The sequence below is a fragment of the Pecten maximus genome, chromosome 16 (genome assembly GCF_902652985.1).
Source record: "Pecten maximus chromosome 16, xPecMax1.1, whole genome shotgun sequence".
In the NCBI taxonomy this organism is placed as follows: Eukaryota; Metazoa; Mollusca; class Bivalvia; order Pectinida; family Pectinidae; genus Pecten; species Pecten maximus.
Genome location: NC_047030.1, coordinates 30750078 through 30771041, shown reverse-complemented (window position 1 = coordinate 30771041; position 20964 = coordinate 30750078). Strand labels below are relative to the sequence as shown.

General features: G+C 33.7%; 1 protein-coding gene and 2 long non-coding RNA genes across 3 annotated transcripts; all 3 read left to right on the top strand.

Moving 5' to 3' along the window:
- The first annotated feature begins 1414 nt into the window (after window positions 1-1414).
- LOC117314812 (thymidine kinase 2, mitochondrial-like) lies at window positions 1415-19335 on the top strand. The gene is made up of 10 exons (XM_033868917.1): window positions 1415-1525; window positions 1795-1853; window positions 2120-2194; window positions 2790-2843; window positions 3526-3615; window positions 4125-4198; window positions 5637-5725; window positions 6119-6198; window positions 8198-8278; window positions 15447-19335. The coding sequence occupies exons 1-10, from the start codon at window positions 1498-1500 to the stop codon at window positions 15528-15530; spliced, it is 714 nt and encodes a 237-aa protein (XP_033724808.1). The 5' UTR covers window positions 1415-1497; the 3' UTR covers window positions 15531-19335.
- LOC117314813 lies at window positions 6799-7440 on the top strand. The gene is made up of 2 exons (XR_004529608.1): window positions 6799-6941; window positions 7329-7440. It is a non-coding gene; the product is annotated as an uncharacterized LOC117314813 (long non-coding RNA).
- Window positions 11289-13106, top strand: LOC117314814. Its single transcript, XR_004529609.1, has 2 exons — window positions 11289-11997; window positions 12534-13106. It is a non-coding gene; the product is annotated as an uncharacterized LOC117314814 (long non-coding RNA).
- Window positions 19336-20964: the final 1629 nt, after the last annotated feature.

Here is a 20964-nt window from a genome sequence, read left to right as displayed (position 1 = left end):
AGTAATATATAACGTCGTCAAAATCAAGCACTGAATGAACTACACGGACGTCCACTATAAAAAATCTTTACAACACATGAATCATTCCTATAGATTTGACTGGATGATACAAATATTAAGATCTTCCTTACTTTCCTCCGAATCGAAGTAATAATTGATATCAGAATCTTGATTGAACGAATATTATCAGAAATTTCACTTTCATTGCTACAAATGTAAAGTTCGAGTCCACCTCTTTCAACTCATGCAATGAAATCTGCAACTCGGTCCTCCAAAAATTCTAAGGGAACAGTTACATGAGTACTAACATGCTGGTTTCATTTGGAACAAAAAGAGTTCTCGTCTGCGTTTCTTCGTTTTGGATTTTATTTAAATTCTATCAATTTATGGTACGAGAAGTTTCCGCTCGTTCGCTCGTTATATATAAACTTAACCAGTAGGCCTACAGACTACAGTAAGGTTATTTTAGTTACGCAAGATTTTTAACCAATATTCAATCATCTTGGTGTATCTGACAAATTTGTTTTATATATGTATAATTTAATTTTTGCTTGTAACAAGCATTTTCATTGGCTCAAAAAATTATGTTATCATCTCATAACATAAAAATTGGTTGACTGTGACGTCAGCGGAGTAATCGTTGTTCACGGGATTTTGTATTTATCGATGTGTTTTTAAATATCTGGAGCAAAATAAACATGTTAAACTTAATGAAAATGTTTCTTATCGTTGTTAATTAAATTATAAGAGTTAACTGTAATATTTGTTTTACGTTATTGAGCAATAACACAAAAAACTGGGGTGTACTCTTTTCATAAACCGCTTCAGTGGACTTAGTTGGAGATATATATAATTGGTCTGTTCCCAATGAATTCTCTGAGTCCGCCACTGTAAAATATATTTAAGTCCCTGCCAGAAGTAGCCTATACGATCGAATTTTTTAAAATGTTTGAATGTGAAAATGTTGTCATTTTTTAACGAGAATTATTCGGATCTTCAGTAATTATGAGAACCAGAGACCTATAGGTCTCTGTGAGAACATAACAAATATAAATGAACGGATGGAATATGATTAGTTTTGTGTTTTTAATTTGCGAATCCTTTCTTCTAAATTCACTTCTAGCCTACATTTATGTTTAGGCCAAACCGAAGTCACATTATCAGCTTTAATAATGTTTTCACTTATTTTAAGCAGAGACTTGTATATCAGATTTCCTGTTATTTACGTCTCTAATGGTATAAATGTACGCTATATACAGTCCAAAACATTCAAAACCTTTGTAAAAATTGTACTTATTGGATAGGATATTCTACTGTTATGATGTTTACGGGGATTACTACGGTACAAAAGTGGAGACGGAGTGAATAACAAACGGCTCTCTGATTGGTTGATTAGATGTAAACAGGCGGGAGTTGTGAACATAGCATTTTGCGCCAAAGTTGTACCGGTGTAGAGTCCTCTGTTTAGGTGGCGTACGGGAACCCCAGCTAGCAAGCATGATTGGAATTCAGCAGCTGAATTTGGGTGAGAAAAGCATCAATGTAGAAAAGGAATAATTGTCAATGAAATTTTCTGTTGAAATTGCCTATGTGAATGCATTAGATCGGCGTAACTTATAACTTGAGTTGTTTACAAAATGACAGGGCAGGGACAAATTGAAAATGAAAAATTAGTTGCCGTGGTCGGGTTTCCGATCAAATGCAATTCCTGATCAATTTTTCTATATCAAGTACTTATTTCTTGTTACCGTTAATAAACTATTTGCAAACTTTATTTGATTTTTTACTTTGCAGAAAACCGGGAGCGATGCCGCGTTGTTCTAGACGGGCCTCAAACAAAAGACTCCATCACTGTAAGACGAATTAAAAGGATTTTGTCGTTTTAATTTCTGCTAGCGAAGTCTGAGGTTAGATGCAAAAGGCTTGCATTCTATATGAATTTGACAGTTTTGAAGTTGATCATGCATATTGAATTGAACTGCATATATATATTAAAATAATTGAAATTCATATATTCAGTCTAATTACAAAGTAACACCCCAAAACTGAACTCTAATTAAGTTGTTTAACCTACATGTATATATAATGTCTAATAACGTCTACTGGTGATTTTTTGTAGGTGGCAGTGGAAGGAAACATCGGGAGTGGCAAATCTACCTTCTTGCAGTACTTTAAAAAGTTTCCTGAAGTCGAGGTATTAAAATTCGATTTTCAAGGGCGCTTCCAGTAAAAATTAATATCCCATCAATTATCTAGAGTGAAACATAAATTCAATATTCGTCTATGTCAATTTCTGTTTAAAAGTATTTTTTTTAAATGTTGTTTCACTTTGCGAGCAAATTAATATCAATGTTTGCTATAGACTATATAGCATTATGAAACACTGGTCATGTAATTTGCTAAAACGTTCATATCCCAAAGTATAAGAACTGGACAGAGGTATATGATGATGTTAAATCTGTCACAAATTTAGTATCTAGATATTTTGCAGTGTTTTAAATTGTAATCATTAAAAATATCAGGATGTTGTATAAATTCATACACATTTTTTGTGAAACTCTTCTTTTTGAGAGTAAATAATGATTTGCAATCAATTTTAATTCTAAAATATATTAAACATATTTTGTGCTCTCTCTAAATTTTAACTTCAATTTTATTTCACAGGCATAACCTCATGATAATTTTATTGATATTAACTGCATTTTACATGAAATACTTGGAAATGGCATGTTAAAAGTTATTTGACTGTAATTTCTGAAGATGACACTAGATTGATTATCTGTCGACAGGTGATACCTGAACCAGTCAATAAGTGGAAGGATGTTGATGGTTTTAATACACTGGTAAGTCAGAAATGTCACTGCTGAAGTAAAACACTAGATCACACAGGCTTTACTTTATGGTCTGTTCAAAATGTAGGGGTTTCAGGTTAAAATATATGTCTGATAGGTTAAATATTTTTATGTCTTACCCTAGTGCAATATTAGCTGCTTATAATTATTCAGTAGAAATACCTGGGACACTGCACAGGGCTTTTTCTCACCTGTTTGGGATGGGGCCTTTTTGTGTTATTTTAGGAAGAAAATTGGTGAATTGGGAAAGATTTTTTCATAAGTAAGCTGCAGATTTGGGGAATTTGGCTTAGATATGAGATAATTTCAATTGGGAATGGGGCCCATTAACGGCCCCAAAACACCCTCAGAAAAAGCCTTGCTGCAGGTCCTATAATGTCTGGGATCGGTCGAGTCAAATTGAAAAAATATGTGAAATTTTACAAATCACTTCAATTTCAAGAAAACAAATTCCATATTTCGTGGCATTTGCAAAAATGTTTTAGAAAATAAGTTTTGCCTGCCAACATGTCCTAACATTTTGGGAGCTAGATATAATTGGAAGAAGAAAGAAACAATCTGAGCTAGAGTATTCTATGAATGGGGTATTGCTTTGTATAACGTGTAGAAAAATGAAAATAGCAAGTGGGTCCATTATATTATTTTACATAACTTGATGTTTTTATCAATTTAGGATCTGATGTACAAGGATGCTTCACGATGGAGTCTAGCTTTCCAGTCCTATGTACAGCTCACCATGGCAGAGGGACATAAAAAAAACAAGGTTTGTATTTCTGCCCATTATTTATAGAAAATTTCCTACTTAAGCAATTTCAATGGAATGATTTTAAAAAAAATGTATATAGATATTGATCCCTTTTATTAGCCCACCATCTGATGATGGTGGGCTAAAAAAGGGATCAATATCTATTTAGACCGACAGACAGCCATTATCGCTAAATCTCAAATTTCATATATAGGTTCCCCTTGTTTAAAAGTACTGGAGGGATGTTTCTCATTTTACACAGATTAGTCAGAGGAAGGGAAAATAGAGACAAGATCAATCTGACATGGAACCTATAAAGATCATTCAATGGTGATCCTTCTGGGATCTCTTGTTTAATAATAGGAAGTTATTTATCAGAGTATAAATAGTTAACACTAAATATCCCCCCTTTTATTGTTTATAAGTATTCCTTTGAAACAGTTGCTTATTCTGGTATATTGGCATGAACTTTCAGCAAGATTGTTAAAGGTGTAATTTAGGCTTCACTTAATTATTGTCTGTTCCAGGAAAAGAGTGTGAAGATGATGGAAAGGTCGCTGTTCAGTGCCAGAAACTGCTTTGTAGAAAATCTCTACAAAGGGTAAGAATTGTCATTAATTGAAATTGTTAATAACTTCAGGGCTAGAACTTTATTTTCAAAACCACTAGTCAGTCGGGCTAGCCATTCAAAATTTTACTAGTCCAAATGTAAATTTCACTAGCCCAGTCGGGCTAGTAAAATTGAAAGTTGCTAGCCCGGAAATATTGGAAATATCACAATGAATATCTATGTGAAATTGTGACATATTTATTGTCATGTATTTCATGATATTGTACATGAATGTGTCCTCATGTGTAACAGATCAGCAGTAAATACTTAACTAATCTGTTGTGATAATAATCAGGATATAAACTGTGATATTAATAACATCATAACCTAAATTAATAAAATAGTTTTGGAATTTATAGAAACGGCAGAATATGGTCGACCATGCTTTGCAACATAGAACGCACTTAAATAATGCATTGACTCTCTTGTACAGTAGGATTTAACTTTTGACCCCGTTTGTCAGACATTGAACTGTCAATGCATGAGCAGTTAGTATGCCTTTTCTCATATTAAAACAACCCTTTACAAAGGCACCTTACGATCATTTATCTCTGGATAGGCCTTGCATACCATGGATTGTCCTGTGGTGTCTTATTTCGACCCACCGGACATTCTTGTTGCCGCTGTTCTTTGAACTTCCGTTCTCGTTTGCGATCTTTTTCTCTTTTTTATTGCTTTCATCCTCATTATCATCAGAATCATGATCACCCACTTTCCGTTTCCTAAGACGTTGAATGTAGCCGCGTTCCATCATCAGTTACTACGAACGCTTTTACCATGTGTCAAAAAACGAGCTGTCAAAAACGAACCTGAGTGTGCCGTTTATTCTTTCGATACAAACGCAAACATGACCAAGACTTACCATGTGCTCAACATCGGAATCCTCGGACTTCATCATGATCATAATGCTTTCGGAACTCTCGGGCGCTTACTAATGTATACAGACGGCAACATGTCGAGTGAAAACGGAAAGTGGAGGATCGTTTTTCAGCGAACAAACGAATAAATAATACACAAAGGTATGTGAGTTGTTTATTGAAATATTGTCGGGCATGTGACACTGTGATTTTTACTAGCCCGACATTTTAATCAAATAAAGTTCTACAAGATTTCCACTAGTCAGTCGGGCTACCGGAATTTCAAACCACTAGCCCGGGTAGAAAATCTACTAGTCCCAGACTATCGGGCTACCTTTAAGTTCGAGCCCTGAACTTAAGTACTTGCTTGTGGTTTTGTGTGTAAGAATTTTCTTTTAGATTTCCAGAACTAACGCTTAATGCTTTATTCAGTATACATCTGAATTATCTTGCATTTAACCTAGGTGATATGTGTACTCTAATCAAATGCTTTGATTATAGTCGATAAGTTCTGCTACAACTATATTAATTAATGGCTTTTCGTTAATTTTGCTGTCTTTCATAATACACAGTGGTCTGATGCCTGAGGTCGACTACGCCATTCTGTCTGAGTTCTATGGATGGATTACAGAAAATGAGGACACAAACGTTGATTTGATTGGTATGTTATTGTGCAACAAGTATATATATAAAGGGGGACAACTTGGTCAATTTCAAATTGGCCAGATACTATATAGGTGAAAGTTAGCATAGTTAATAGGATATCTTTGGAAATCTGGCGATTTTAGATGAAACTTAGCAAGATCTAACTACAGCAAATATAAAAGTATAAAATATATACCAGAATTTTGAAATACTACTTTTTCCAGATCAGAGTTTATTTTAGGGTAATAATCTTAAAATTCAAAATCAAACATTTTTATTTTTAACACAGTAGTAATTTAAATGAAAATTTCTGTTGGCAACGAAAATATATTCCTTAATTACAACCAGTGATGTGTTGTCTGTGACAATGAGAATATGATGTTCTGAAGATGGGATTTTGTATTTTCAGTTTATCTGCGTGCAAACCCAGAAGTGTGTCAAAACAGGATCCGAATGAGGAATCGACAAGAAGAGAAGGGAGTCCCAATTGTAAGATCAACACTATTTTTAGATCTATAAATCTAGGCTCCTATTTTCAGTGATCACCACGGATTGTTTTACTATGGAGCAGCGCCATAGTAAAATGTCTACGCGCCATAGTAAAATCATGTAGCGCCATAGTAAAAAAAATCTGCCCCGCCGATTTTCGTATTCAAAACTCTGTTAACCTGTGATGAGCCCCAGATACCGCCGACTGTGTAGTGTTTTACTGACTGCACAGGTAAGAGCTTGAGGCCAGTAAATTACCTGTTCACACGCCAGGGCGACTTTTGACAATTCATTCAATGACCTGGACGTCCAATACCCCGACGAATTAACCGATATCAATCATACCAATATTAATTGATCAGGCCACGAACCGCGTGTTTGTGTTTTGACAGCGGTCGATCTGTGTCGAATAAAGGCTTAAATGGCTTCGACAATTAAAGTCAAACGCATATATGACCCCGATTACTTTATAACACATGTGACATGGATGTTTGTGAAGAAATGAGGAGTTTGCAAAACGAAAGTAACATGAACTGTATAACAAAAAGACCAATGATTATAATTTCATTATGTAATCATGAAGCGGCAACTAAAGCAGTAGTCTATTGAATCATTTTTCGAGAATTCGCCGAAACGACAGAAGGCATAGCCTGGTCTGTTCACCGACAAAGTCAAAACACAGATCGTCATTTTTACCGACTGAATGAAGAAATATTTATGGCTAAAGTACCACGAAGATGAAGGTAAGTTATTTAGGTGTCAAATGGTTACTAAAATGTATTTTGTATAATATAAATCTCTTACATGTCATAATAAAAAATATAATTTTTAAATTATTTTTTTAAAATGTTATTGGCTAGTTTGTATATGACTGATTTATAGGCCTATACATATTTAATGTAAACAAACTTAATAGTTGATATTTGATAAAAAATGTATTATTTCCAAATTTCACATGAGTGACTAAATATATACTGACTTTGTTTAATCATAAAACCAAAAATTAAAATTAATTCTTTTTCAATATTTTCAGTGATTAGGTCCAAGTATTTACCTAGAGTGAAAGTTTCATGTTTAAACATTTCATCAATTTATTTTTATTAACTTTGAATGTTTCATTTGATTTGTAGGCATGTTTTGTAAACAGGACAGCAGACCTATGGACACAGATCAGAAAAAGAAATATCACCATCACCACATTGTTTGATCCTGAGGACAATGAAGTGTGAAGTTGGGCTGTAAGAAAATGGACAATTTGTGTGTGAAAATGACTGACAATTGTGACATTGGAAATCATATTATATTAGTGCTGTGACATTACATATCGTTATTGTGTTTAGTGTGATATCATAATGCTTATTATTTTAAGAAACTTGAGCTTTGGAAGTGTATCAGTAACATTTAATTGGTAATCTTAAAGAGAGATAGAGACCATGAGTTTGAGAAAGTCTGAGTTGGTAAAGAGAATGAAGAACGAGCAATGTATTAATTTAAGGATGTACAAATATGGATGAGTCAGATATTGGTAAATGCTGTATTTATTTTTCTTACATATTGAATAAATAAATCATATTACCATGATTAAAATAGTTTATCATTATTTCTGAAAACAATTTCTGAGGGGATATAACTACTGTACAATAAATCATCTCCCTAAAAATGAAAAGGGACATAACTCATGTAAACAAATTATCTCCCTTTAATTAATTAATATTGGTCTTGCGGCGCGCTGGGAAAATGTCCCCGCAGGTTCCTCCATAGTAAAATCTGAAGCCATGGTGATCCCTGTTTTTCCCTTACAACCACTGTTATTTGTTTTAGTCGGTTTTATTACGGATATCTTTAAAACCTGGTAGACTTACTCTTAATTTTATCAACATTTATACAAAGTTGTGCTTTCCTAGGCGGCATTATAATTCGACATCTCTTGTATTTTGTTTTGAGACTGTAGTCCCAAAATATTGCTCTGTTAACACTTGACAATTCATTTTAATTGTAGGAGTATTTAAAGTCACTTCATGCACTACACGAAGACTGGCTGATTGACCAGAATAAATTCAAGCTTCCAGCTCCTCTCCTAGTAAGTACCAACTGACCAGTGTACCTTAGTTCTCCTAGTAAGTACCAACTGACCAGTGTACCTTAGTTCTCCTAGTAAGTACCAACTGACCAGTGTACCTAGTTCTCCTAGTAAGTACCAACTGACCAGTGTACCTAGTTCTCCTAGTAAGTACAAAATGACCACTGTACCTAGTTCTAGTAATTAAGTACGAACTGACCAGTGTACCTAGTTCCCCTAGTAAGTACCAACTGACCAGTGTATCTAGTTCTCCTAGTAAGTACCAACTGACCACTGTACCTAGTTCTCCTAGTAAGTACCAACTGACCACTGTACCTAGTTCTCCTAGTAAGTACCAACTGACCACTGTACCTAGTTCTCCTAGTAAGTACCAACTGACCAGTGTATCTTAGTTCTCCTAGTAAGTACCAACTGACCACTGTACCTAGTTCTCCTAGTAAGTACCAACTGACCAGTGTACCTTAGTTCCCCTAGTAAGTACAAAATGACCACTGTACATAGTTCTCCTAGTAAGTACCAACTGACCACTGTACATAGTTCTCCTAGTAAGTACAAACTGACCACTGTACCTAGTTCTCCTAGTAAGTACAAACTGACCACTGTACCTAGTGTTCCTAGTAAGTACCAACTGACCAGTGTTCCTAGTAAGTACCAACTGACCACTGTACCTAGTTCTCCTAGTAAGTACAAACTGACCACTGTACCTAGTTCTCCTAGTAAGTACAAACTGACCAGTGTTCCTAGTAAGTACCAACTGACCAGTGTACCTAATTCTCCTAGTAAGTACCAACTGACCACTGTACCTAGTTCTCCTAGTAAGTACCAACTGACCAGTGTACCTAAGTTCTCCTAGTAAGTACCAACTGACCAGTGTACCTTAGTTCTCCTAGTAAGTACCAACTGACCAGTGTACCTTAGTTCTCCTAGTAAGTACCAATTGACCACTGTATCTAGATCTCAGATCTCCTGGAACGTATGACTGCATCTTCCACCTTGGAAAAATTCAACATTTGAAGTTATACTGCTGCAAAATACTACATAGCATGTTCAATGAAGACTTGATTATTTTTTGGAATGCAGTTGCCGAACTTACCACTTTAATTAAATTTCTTGGTCCATACCAAATTTCCTGTTCAGTCTTTCAATTGCATTTGGAATGGAAACTGAATGATGGACAGACGACAACCTCCATGGTTTAAGCTTGTATGGATAGTCTGAAGTTAAAATCATGTCATAACTGGTCTGGTTTGTTTTGCAATGCTCCCAGGTCACAATATTAAAATGTGACCGGGTGGGGTGTGTTGCTGGGTGTCTTCGGCAGTATGCTTCAGTGAGGTAGCACTATAAATCGGCAAAAGTTCCGGCCTATCACAAGGAGACTAAACACGAATATACCGCAGCCTCCCAAAACACACATACGCACTCACCACGCGCATGCATGTCGCACGCACGGGAGGCCGTCCTTAAATGACCTTAGCTGTTAATAGGACATTAAACAAAATAAACCAAACCACACTCGGGTGGTGTTAAAGGTTGTCAGTGTGAAAATTTTGCAATTTGTTAGGGAAATAGTTTTGGCTATTTTCCTGTTTTCTCTGAAGTGATGAGTTAAATGATATGGAATCACACACTTTTGTTTATTTTACAATGAACTGTTATGACACTTTGCCAAAGGCAGATGTCATTTAAACTTTTTGAACTTAAATAAAACTTCAATAAATTCAATAAGACAAACCGGTAGACACTGACATATGAGACCAAACACACTACGGAGTAGAGTTTTAAAAAAAAAATCAACGTTATTAAAATTGCTTACTTGGATAAAGTTCTATGTTTTAAAGATTGTATTAGTTATTCAGGCTTCATACTCTATAGTTTAAAAGATAGTTTATGCACCAAAAAGAGAAATAATTGATTAAAATTACATGATTGATGCTGTAACGGACCTGATTTGTCAAAAAGATAATAAGCTGAATATCTGCCAATATAGTTTAATGAACCTATATGGGAGTTAAATTCGTGATGCACAACATAAAGCATACCTATTGCATAGATAATATACTGTTGTATGGCTTATATACGAAATACTAACAATTGACACAGTCTTCGCCCCACCTATGAGCATAAAAGTTCTGTCAGTACAGAAAAAAAATCCTCTATCAACTGAAACTAAACTTAAAATGAGTTTACCATTCATATGTAACCAGACAGTAAAAAGTTACACAATAAGTCATTAATTACTGTATTTTTATCACAAATATGTAACAGACATACAATGGACAATGTAACGGATGTGATGTAACGGATGTGACGATTGACATATTTTGTTGATAATTCAAAGTTAAGTTACCACAAAAGAATAATACATCTTATTATAACAATAAGCAAGATAGATGAAAACTGGATATATAGTTCAATTTATCTTCCAATTGTTATTATCTTTTAAATCAATAAAGATTCCATGTTGTCAACTGTCATGTCCGTTACTAAATTCTTCTAATGAAGAAATTAACAGTGACTTTAACGTTATTGAAGTCACAATCCTTCCACAGGCTAATTTTATATTTCTCAAACCACTACTGATAATTGAAGTGTTATAGAAATAGACAAACGAAATATGTTGGTAACGCACGTTACTTTTGACAAACAAGACAACAACTTATGTCAACTTGCATCCAACAATCAAACAATCTGTCTAGTTGGAAACCCTGCTATGCGTGGGTTCATTTTCATCAAAAAAAACATGCAGAGCATTAGTTAGTAATGTATCATAACGCGAATCATTCTTATAAATTGATAACGACTGTGAGTTTGGACATACATGGTCGATGTCAAACATCACAGCCGTTTGCCTGGTCAATGCTGTTATCGGTGATATTCTCATTCTTTTCATGGTTACGGTGGCGAGGCAGTAATCCATCGGCATTCTAAATGTGCCATTAAGATATGATCCTCAGTTTGATCATATTGTTGCAATAGATTACAAAGATAATGTGTCACTTGGTCAGTGATCACCATTGCCTGTTTTAACGTGGCGGCCCGCCACCCTTAGCTGGGTACCCGCCACGCTTACACAACCAAATTCACTCGATCCGCCACGCATGTAATTGTTACCTAACACCCCTATTTTGTATCGATTCCAAGCAGAAAACTGACCCGTTTCTATAGCGTCCGATACTCATTACCTATGGCCCCTGTTTTTACAGGTGAACTAGGCCTAATTGACGAATTGCGATCTCGGTAAGGTGCCTCACCGTTATGTTTTGATACGGTTGACTGATCTCTTGATCACACCTATATCGATGGTGATAATTAATTAATAGTAGGTGTACTGTTCTGACCATGGGAACAGATGTGATTGTATGGTTTCAGTCGATCGGGACATCAGAGAAAATGTTACCATCGTCTACATCGGAAAAACCGACGGTCCGATAAGATTTTTTTTTTCACAAGAATTAATATTCAGCTGGGATAATCAAACTGATAATATCAATACCTAAGCCGATGTTTGAGAAGCATGGATACATTTTTGAAAACTTTATGGCAATGTCACCATGAAGAGAGGAGTATCAGCTCCTTTTTTGGAACACCATGTGAACGACATGCGATCGCGACAACCGATCTAGAAAACCTGCAGCCAACAGACTGAAATCTGATATATCGCGCAAGCCACGGCTACAGAAATGCGCATGGATTAATTGTGTATGAAGATGACCAAGGTAAGCTTACAATTAGCCTATATTTGATTTGCTAGATAATGATAATAATCTAATGAATATTTCGTGCATTGGTTTTCTTGTCACGTGCTATTTTTAGAAAGTACTATTAGAGTGATCTCCCTTCCAAAAACGATCTCGAAACGTCCAATAATATAAATAATCTCAGAATCTCTCCTAATGTATCTCTCTATTTATTATTTGATAAGTGTTATCTAGGTTTTTGATTTTCTTTTATTATAATTAAATAAAGATAAGTGAATTAGCACCTCAAGTATATACACTGTAATTAAAAAATAACATGTACATTTGTAATGAATATGTACTAATTTGATTATATTTAATTTGTTAAAATATAATTAATTTGTTTTTTTTGGGGGTTTTTTTCTTTCCCAAAGATTTATTGATGGTTTTAATTGTTTTGCTTATTACAAATTTGTAGGAATAAGAAGTTCATAATTATAATATGGTAATGACCACAATAAGATTCATTAAGCTTTTCAAAAATATTTATTTATTTATTTATTTATTACCACCAGCAGGAACAGGCTCTCTCAGAGGATCTTGAACTCTCTGATGATGGTGTTTACCCAGAAAGTTCCCTACAAGAAAGCTGCTTCATTCTAGAAGGGACTGTGCAACAGCAGAATGTTCATGTCATTTGGAGAGACAAATTGTGTTTGGCTTCAATTGTTCATATATAGTGAAGACTATTTTCAGGAGAAAATTATAGTGACTGTGTTGAATTGATATCTTAATTGAAATTATATTGTGGCTTGTGCATTGCTTTAAATACTTTATATATTCTTATATTATGTCCAGTAAAAGTTGCCATTGAGTTTGATTTGTAGATGCTGTATCATAGATATAATAGTTGCTATTAATATGTTCACTGATAATATTATAGTGCAATTTATGAAATTAATAATTGAAATGTTTTAACTTATAATACTTGACAATGCAATATGATCTTGGGTGTGAATGTTTATCATATTTATAACAGTAAAAGATGCTATTTGAGTTTGTTTTATTCAATGTTATATTAAAGAACAGCGAATTGGAATTGAGATTGAAATGGTTTTGTGAAAATAAATTGATGATTGTTTAAATGAGGAATGTATGTTTGTAGTTTTTTAAAGTAATGGTATAAGCTGTTATTTTGTTTTAATTTACACGATATATATGGCATAGAGTGAGCAAATGATTAAAATGCATATTTATTTAGAATTAAATCTCTATTCTTAATGTCATAATTGATGATGTTTCTCGAAACGTCGCACCGCGAGGCTGCATGACATCCACAAAAGTACATGTTCAGAAAAAATTGTCAAAAAATTTTCCTCCACCCATCATTTTGAAATTGTGGTGATCCCTGCTTGGTAACGGAACATGACAACACAAAACGGACATGATTATGCTCATACGATTGACGGAAAACACTGACCGGCCTCCAGGTACATCCATCTTGAATTCAAGTTCGTGCGGTCGTGACGTCACATTGATTAAGTGCAGAAGAGTTCCAAAAAGGCCCTGCATCGCGGTTATTAGTCCCCTGCCGTTTGAAAAACGGGGGGACTATAGGTTTACCCTCCGTCCGTCTGTCTGTCTGTCACGCAATAGTTGTCCGGACAACTCCTTCTAAAGTACTACTCCGATTTTAATGAAACTTGGTATACATGATCAGTATAACATGTAGTTGTGCATCCCACATTTTTTTTTTTTCCAAAAACCAATTTTCAAAATGGCTGCCGGCTTCTCATTGGTTGGGGCTTGTCCGGACAACTCCTCCTAAAGTACTACTCCAATTTTAACGAAACTTGGTATACATGATCAGTATAACATGAAGTTGTGCATCCCACATTTTTTTTTTTTCAAAATTCATTTTTCAAAATGGCTGCCGGCTTCTCATTGGTTGAGGCTTGTCCGGACAACTCCACTTAAAGTACTACTCTGATTTTAATGAAACTTGGTATACATGATCAGTATAACATGTAGTTGTGCATCCCACATTTTTTTTTCGAAAAACCAATTTTCAAAATGGCCGCCGACTTCTCATTGGTTGAGACTTGTCCGGACAACTCCTCCTAAAGTACTACTCCGATTTTAACGAAATTTGGTATTCATGATCAGTATAACATGTAGTTGTGCATCCTACATTTTTTTCCGAAAAACCAATTTTCAAAATGGCCGCCGACTTCTCATTGGTTGAGACTTGTCCGGACAACTCCTCCTAAAGTACTACTCCGATTTTAACGAAATTTGGTATTCATGATCAGTATAACATGTAGTTGTGCATCCTACATTTTTTTCCGAAAAACCAATTTTCAGAATGGCCGCCAACTTCTCATTGGTTGAGACTTGTCCTGACAACTCCTCCTAAAGTACTACTCCGATTTTAACGAAACTTGGTATACATTATCAGTATCACATGTAGTTGTGCATCCCAATTTTTCTTTTCGAAAAAAAACATTTTTCAAAATGGCCGCTGGCTTCTCATTGGTTGAGGCGTGTCTGGACAATCCTAAAGTACTACTCTGATTTTAACGAAACTTGGTATACGTGATCAGTATAACACATAGTTTAAAAAATGGGAAATAAATAGTTGCACTCCTGGGTCAGGCAGGGGACTTTGTATTGCTGTTGCAATACTATCCATCCTTGTTGTGATTAACTTGTGTTTTATGCTTGGTTGAAGATGCGGGTAACGGGCATGATTTTTTGACGGAATCGTGCTGTTGATTGTTCAAAATGGCTTTCCATCTGATCTCGTAATATTGATGGTAAAAAGCATGCACACAATGGATCTAGACTATATTCAGTACAATATCCTCGACAGAAAGTATAGATGATGCATTTGTAGATATATATAAAAAAAAATGTATATGTTACGACATTAGTTGACGGAAAAAATCATGTCCGTTACGCTGATTTATTTTCCAAAAATCAGAAAATGTAGTGAAGAAATACAAATTTTACTTATGTACAACTAATATGTATTCCTTTTCATTATACTTAAAGATTTGTCTGATAAAAATATGATGATAGAAATAACAATAAATTACGATAGTTGCTTGGCACCTGCACAGGCGACAAATTTCATCCTAAAAATCGGGCATTTTTAATTAAATAATGTTTCTAGTTTATTCCTCGTATTTCGTAGCGACATAAATTTATGTATAGTATATCTCTGTTAATATTTCTTTCCATTGGTACCAATTTCAACAAAATCTGATTATGGAATAAATAATTATACCACTTCTTATCAGCATACCCCAAACACTACAACGTAGCATGTTTGCTCTCATATAAGATACTCCATTTCTTTCCATCCAGCTGGATGGAAATGAGAAAAACTGAAATTTGACTTCATCTTGATTAAATTATGTTTTTAAAAGACAAATATCTGGACATCAGCGTGATTTTATCTAACTTTTCCCCCCTCTTTTCTTTAGGTGATAGACGCCAACCATGACATCAAAGACTTGTATTCAAAGTTCGAGGATGCCAAAGAAGAGATATTTTCTAAATTATCTTGATAATCATTGTTTTTGTTTAAGTTTATATATCACAGCCATCAGTAGAGATCATTTGTGTAAACGTGTCTCCGAATCATTTGAGATATACTGTATTCAATCTAATAAGCCCGCTGTGCGCTAACAAATAAGAAATAGAAAATTAAAAGTGGTGCACTTGACCAAAACGATATATGGAGAGAAATAATTTTCGGGTGAAATTTTGGTGGTTAAAACAACTTACTTGTATTTCATTAACATACCTTTTTGTACCGAAACAATCTAGAGACTTTGGTTAAAAGACTGACAATTATATTGGCAGATCAGTAAAGGAAGGAACTTTTTATATGTTTCAGTTATCGCACCAGTCATCTTTTCCTGAAAAATGTGGAAGTATGTTTATAGGTGTAGGTGTGCTTAAAAGATTGAATACAGTAAATAGAATGTTGAGAAATTTTCGATCGGTTCATTGAGGTCAGAATACATATTAAATTCATAATTTTATTTGTGTAGCAAAAGTAGTCTTCCAACTATTAAATCATTATCAAGATGAAATTCATCACCTCTTGCAATAGCAAACACAAAAATCATTTTGCCTTTGAAATTTGAAATATAACTATCTACATATAATATTTCTGTGTCTAAGATCAATGATTTTTGTGCATCATTGACATGTGTTGAGTTCTGGCTTATGACTGTTTTCATTTTATTCTATTTTAAAAAAAAAAAATTTTTAAAGAAAATTGAAAACTTTTTTACAATAGAAAATTAGAATTTACAGAACACAATTCAACACATTTCAATAAAATCTAATGCTTTTCGGATACATCAATTAAAAACCAAATACTCAATACCTCTGTGTGGGTAAACCTGACTAGTCCAGATTGTAAAACAATTGTACCTCTTTACTCGGAGTTTTCCTCAGTAACTTTTCCATGCATAACTAAAGAGATGTTTCTTAGACTACGGGTCCCAATATCTTATGATGCCTAACAAGCGTTCTTTGTAGAGCTAACTTGTGACCTATGCTCTCAATTTTGATATTCTTTTACACAGAACAAGAACTGAAATTTAATAAGGCCATTTACTTTGTGCATCTGTATTTAAATATAACAGGAACCCTCTTGGTAACAACAGGATCTACACCACTTGATATTAACTACTTGTGGTCATCTGATAAATTATTTATATAAAATACATGTAATATATGTCGTTTCATCAGCCATGAATTGTATTTTATAATTAGTTTTTTTTTTTTTTTTATATACATAGGTCTTTTAGTTCCTTCGATCTTTTTATGAAAGTTTGAAGGTCATTTAGTTCCTTCGATCTTTTTATGAAAGTTTTATCAAAATAATTTTAGTGCATGTGAAGATGGGTACCACCTGATTGTCAACAATGTTTTAGTTATTGAAAAGCCCTATTTTTGAGTCTCTTAAAAAACATTCATTTGATGATATATTTTTTATCAAAATTAGTTTTGAGGTATTTTATTTTATGGAAATACTGTTGCATTTATCGACCCGATTGTCAAGTAAAAAGTGTCCCAGATATAAACTATAGCAGGTAACACGTCAGGAAATATATTCTCTTTTTTATTCTTTAGATATTATAGATGAATAAGTGTATCTTATGTAGTAGTGCTATTACTTTTTTATTTTTATGTCTAAAGAATTGTGTTTTTCTCTTTGATTAATGTATGTATATATCTGATATATAAGCTGCCATATTGTGTTCTTAATCTCTTTTCCAGGAGATTTCCACTCAAGAGATCTAAATCTGTAAAACATCTCATTTCATTCACACTTTTCAGCACTAGAACAGTCTGTCCATAATGATTCAGTGTTTCTCACATTTTCTGCCAAAATTATTTTAATACCATTTTTTGCATAAAATGACTTGCAATATCAGGATATGTTTTTGTTTAAATAATATTTCCTCAATATCATTTATTACCATTTCATAACTTTATGCCACCCCGTCAAAAACATATGTCACAAAACCATCTGTCATCCAAAATTGCCCAATTTTGCATACAAATACTTCACCAGACAAAGTGCTGCAAAACCGGGTCATATGCCGCTGTATCTAAAGTTGCAGCCCTTTGTTCAATAGAAAAAAAAAAATTTATGAGGTTTTTATAGAAAATGAATCTGACAAGGGAAATAACTCTAGCATTACAAAAATATCTCTATTCATTTCGGTAGAATCTCTCCTTATCAATTATTTGGTTATTTTCGTGCTAATATGATCTATCATCACTAATATCGGATTACTTTATTCCTGCTTGTTATATAGCTGTAGTACTAAATTATGTGTGTAAATGGATACCGACGATGGCTTTAGCTATAACTAGTATTTAGAATGAATTATTTGAACTTTTAATTATTTTAGTGAATTTAGTTAAGATATTCAATAATTCAAGTGTGATCACTAAATTGTGTATATATATAGAATTATTTGTACAATGAAGTATGAGGAGAAAAGTGAAGTCTTGATTTAGGTATCAACCTGAACATTTATTTGATGCAATAGTTTAGAGTGTTAAATCAGGGGCTATTAACTCATCCTCTAGTCTATTCACCACAAACACCGATACCAAAATTACTCAAATGAGTATAGAATGTTTATTTTGTTGTGTTTAGAATTTTTTGTAAATATTTAGTAATTTTATATTGGGAGTTTTATAGAAGTTAGATATGCAGTATGAGAGGGGGATGTTCATGTGATGTTAGTTCTTGTGTACGTGTGTAATTATGAAATGTGTCGGTCCCAAATTAAAGTGGGAGTTAGAATAATGTCATACAAATTTGCATGAAATTATATTTAAACTTTATTTTAGTGTTAACATTTCTTTCACTGACGGAAATTTATAGGTTTTTGTGCATATGACTTCTTTTAAATAGATTTTTTTAAAATGTTTTAACCAATGCAAAAAAAAAACATATAGCATTTCAAGAAAAATCCTTTCTTTTTACTGGTGATTACAAAATTACTTTAAATATTTGCCATTATTTTATCTCTCTGTGCATGCTTCTCTGTGATAAAGCAACTAGTGTGAAAGTCTGGGTGAGAGATATAATATTGTGTTACAAAAGCGTAAATCTTTTTGTATAGATACTATTCACAGCATTGAATGTAATGCTTACCACACTTGTAAATACACTAGCACCTTAATCAGCTGGGAGAATTTCTGGCTCATTTGATAGACTTCTGAGGTTCAATTCCGAGCAGAAGAGTTTGAAATTAAAGACCACCTTGCATAATAAGCAGTTCAACATGTCTCTTCATTCAACATTTCACTAAAATGTAGGAGTGTATGCATTACACTTAATTTGTCATTTTGACGTGTTTCAATGTCCTAAAGAACTGTCAAATTTAAAATGGAATGCATTTCCCCCGAATTTCATTTCAGATCCCAATTTTGACTTTTATATGGAATTTTGGGGAATGAATTATTCTACTTTTTGTAAATATGAAATTTGAACAAAATTTATGTATTTAAAAAAAAGAAAGGGTCCATCGCAAATATTTATGTACCTGTACATGAATTAGCTTAATGGGGAAAAAAAAGAACATTTAAAATTTGACAAAAGTGCTGACATATTTATTGTGAAGTGTAAATGTATATTACAGAGTTTACATGTAGGAAATGCTTAGTAAGAACCGAATGTTTAGTAATGCTGAAGGATTTCAATCAACAACGACTTTACGTTTTATACAACAGCAGTTGTTACTGCTGCTGAAATGTTGTACCCTTCTTACGGCAGCTACATTGTCCCAACAATCTGTTATTGGATTGGAAATAATAAAAATAAATTCAAATTGTCATGTTTGTCTTTTTTGTATGCCAATCAAATTTGACGGTAGTATGGTATGGTACGTTTCCGTCCGTCGTAAGCTTTTGGCTGTCCAGCAATCTCCTATATTTTTTTGACAGGTCTCTTTCAAACCTGGTACATATTATGATCAGTGATATTATAATGTATCTTGAAAAGCTTTATGATTCAATATTTTTGCAAAAGTTACTCCCCTTTGTTTATTTCCGTATTCATGTTTTCTTCCGGGGATATCCTACATTTTTAGACTCATTTCTTTGAAACTTAGAAACTTAGGAGGCTTTTCAATCATGGTATGCTGTGGTGTTTCCCCAAAAGGAATTTTTGTACAATAAAGTTTCCTTATATGAATGACCTTGACATTTTCGAAATTTAAAACATCAAGACCCAGAAGCCTGATATTTTGCCAGCAGGAACCAACAATTTGCTATCATTTTTCCTTAATAAATGACATTGGCCTATTTTGAAAGTCATGAGGGTCAAATAATGTGAATCTTCTGAAGTTTAATAAGAACCAGATTTTCCTCATAAATAACCTTGACCTATATTTGGAGTCACAAGGGTCAAATATGTTGAAAACCTTTTTTTTAAAAGTGTTCCAATGGCTTCAGGATGAACATTAAAATTAAAGTATTAAGACTATATGTACATGTAGTTCTATGTATCTATGTTCAATTGTTAAAAAGTTATAACCTTTCTTTAATTCTATATCAGTATTTTAATCTAATCGAGAGATAGCTATGTAATTGAATGATCTCGTTGAAGTTTACCAGTAGAATTTATAGCTTTATATGTGTGGTTAATTTCCTCAGCAGCATTTTTATCTGACTATAATAGAAAATTTTAGGATCTATTGGGTTTTCCACAAGAACAGCAGCCAGGCAATTTTGAGTGACTGAGAGACTAGTAGATCTATGTAAATGATAGTTTAATTTGGCAATGACATCCTCAAACACATCTATATGAATGTGTTTCATTTACTTTCACTTTTGATCTCATTGCATCTAAAAACTAAGAATGAGGACAAGAAAACTTCACACAGAACAAATTTAACGGCATATAATAAAGGATTGTACGGTTTGAATTCTCACCTCAGTTGGTAATCTTGGAGTTTGGTCATTTGACATCAGATATATTTTTTTTTATTCAAGGTCCTGATTGTAACTGTTCAAAGTCAAATATTTATGTCGGTGAAACCAGGGGGACTATAGGTTTCCTTACTATCTTGAACATACAATTATGTACTTAATGCCCAAGTCGGTGCTCTAGCAGCTTCATTCCTCGAGAACGTTTGATCAATTATTTTTTTTTATTTGGGGGGGGGGGGGGGGGGCAAGTCAAATTTACTATTTTTTTATAGGGGACATGTATTCATTGCTTCAGCAATCCCCTTTGTTTTAAATATTATTCATGTGCTCAAAGTATTTGTAAGTCTGAGCATTGTCCATAGTGCTGATTTTTCCAAATCCAAGTAAAATTGCTATGATACAAGTTTACCATGACCTTGGCCTTTAATATTATTATTATGTTCGTTATTACATGAAAATATGATAATCACCTGTATCATGTTTTCCCCTAAATTTAACAAGCAGTCATGGTCTACAAGCCATCAGATTTCT

What these genes read in the sequence shown, in the direction of transcription:
- LOC117314812 (XM_033868917.1), top strand. Translation starts at nt 1,498, where the DNA reads ATGATTGGAATTCAGCAGCTGAATTTGG. An exon ending in AAACAAAAGACTCCATCACT is followed by an intron (nt 1,854 to 2,119) that starts GTAAGACGAATT and finishes GATTTTTTGTAG; the next exon opens with GTGGCAGTGGAAGGAAACAT. An exon ending in TTGATGGTTTTAATACACTG is followed by an intron (nt 2,844 to 3,525) that starts GTAAGTCAGAAA and finishes TTATCAATTTAG; the next exon opens with GATCTGATGTACAAGGATGC.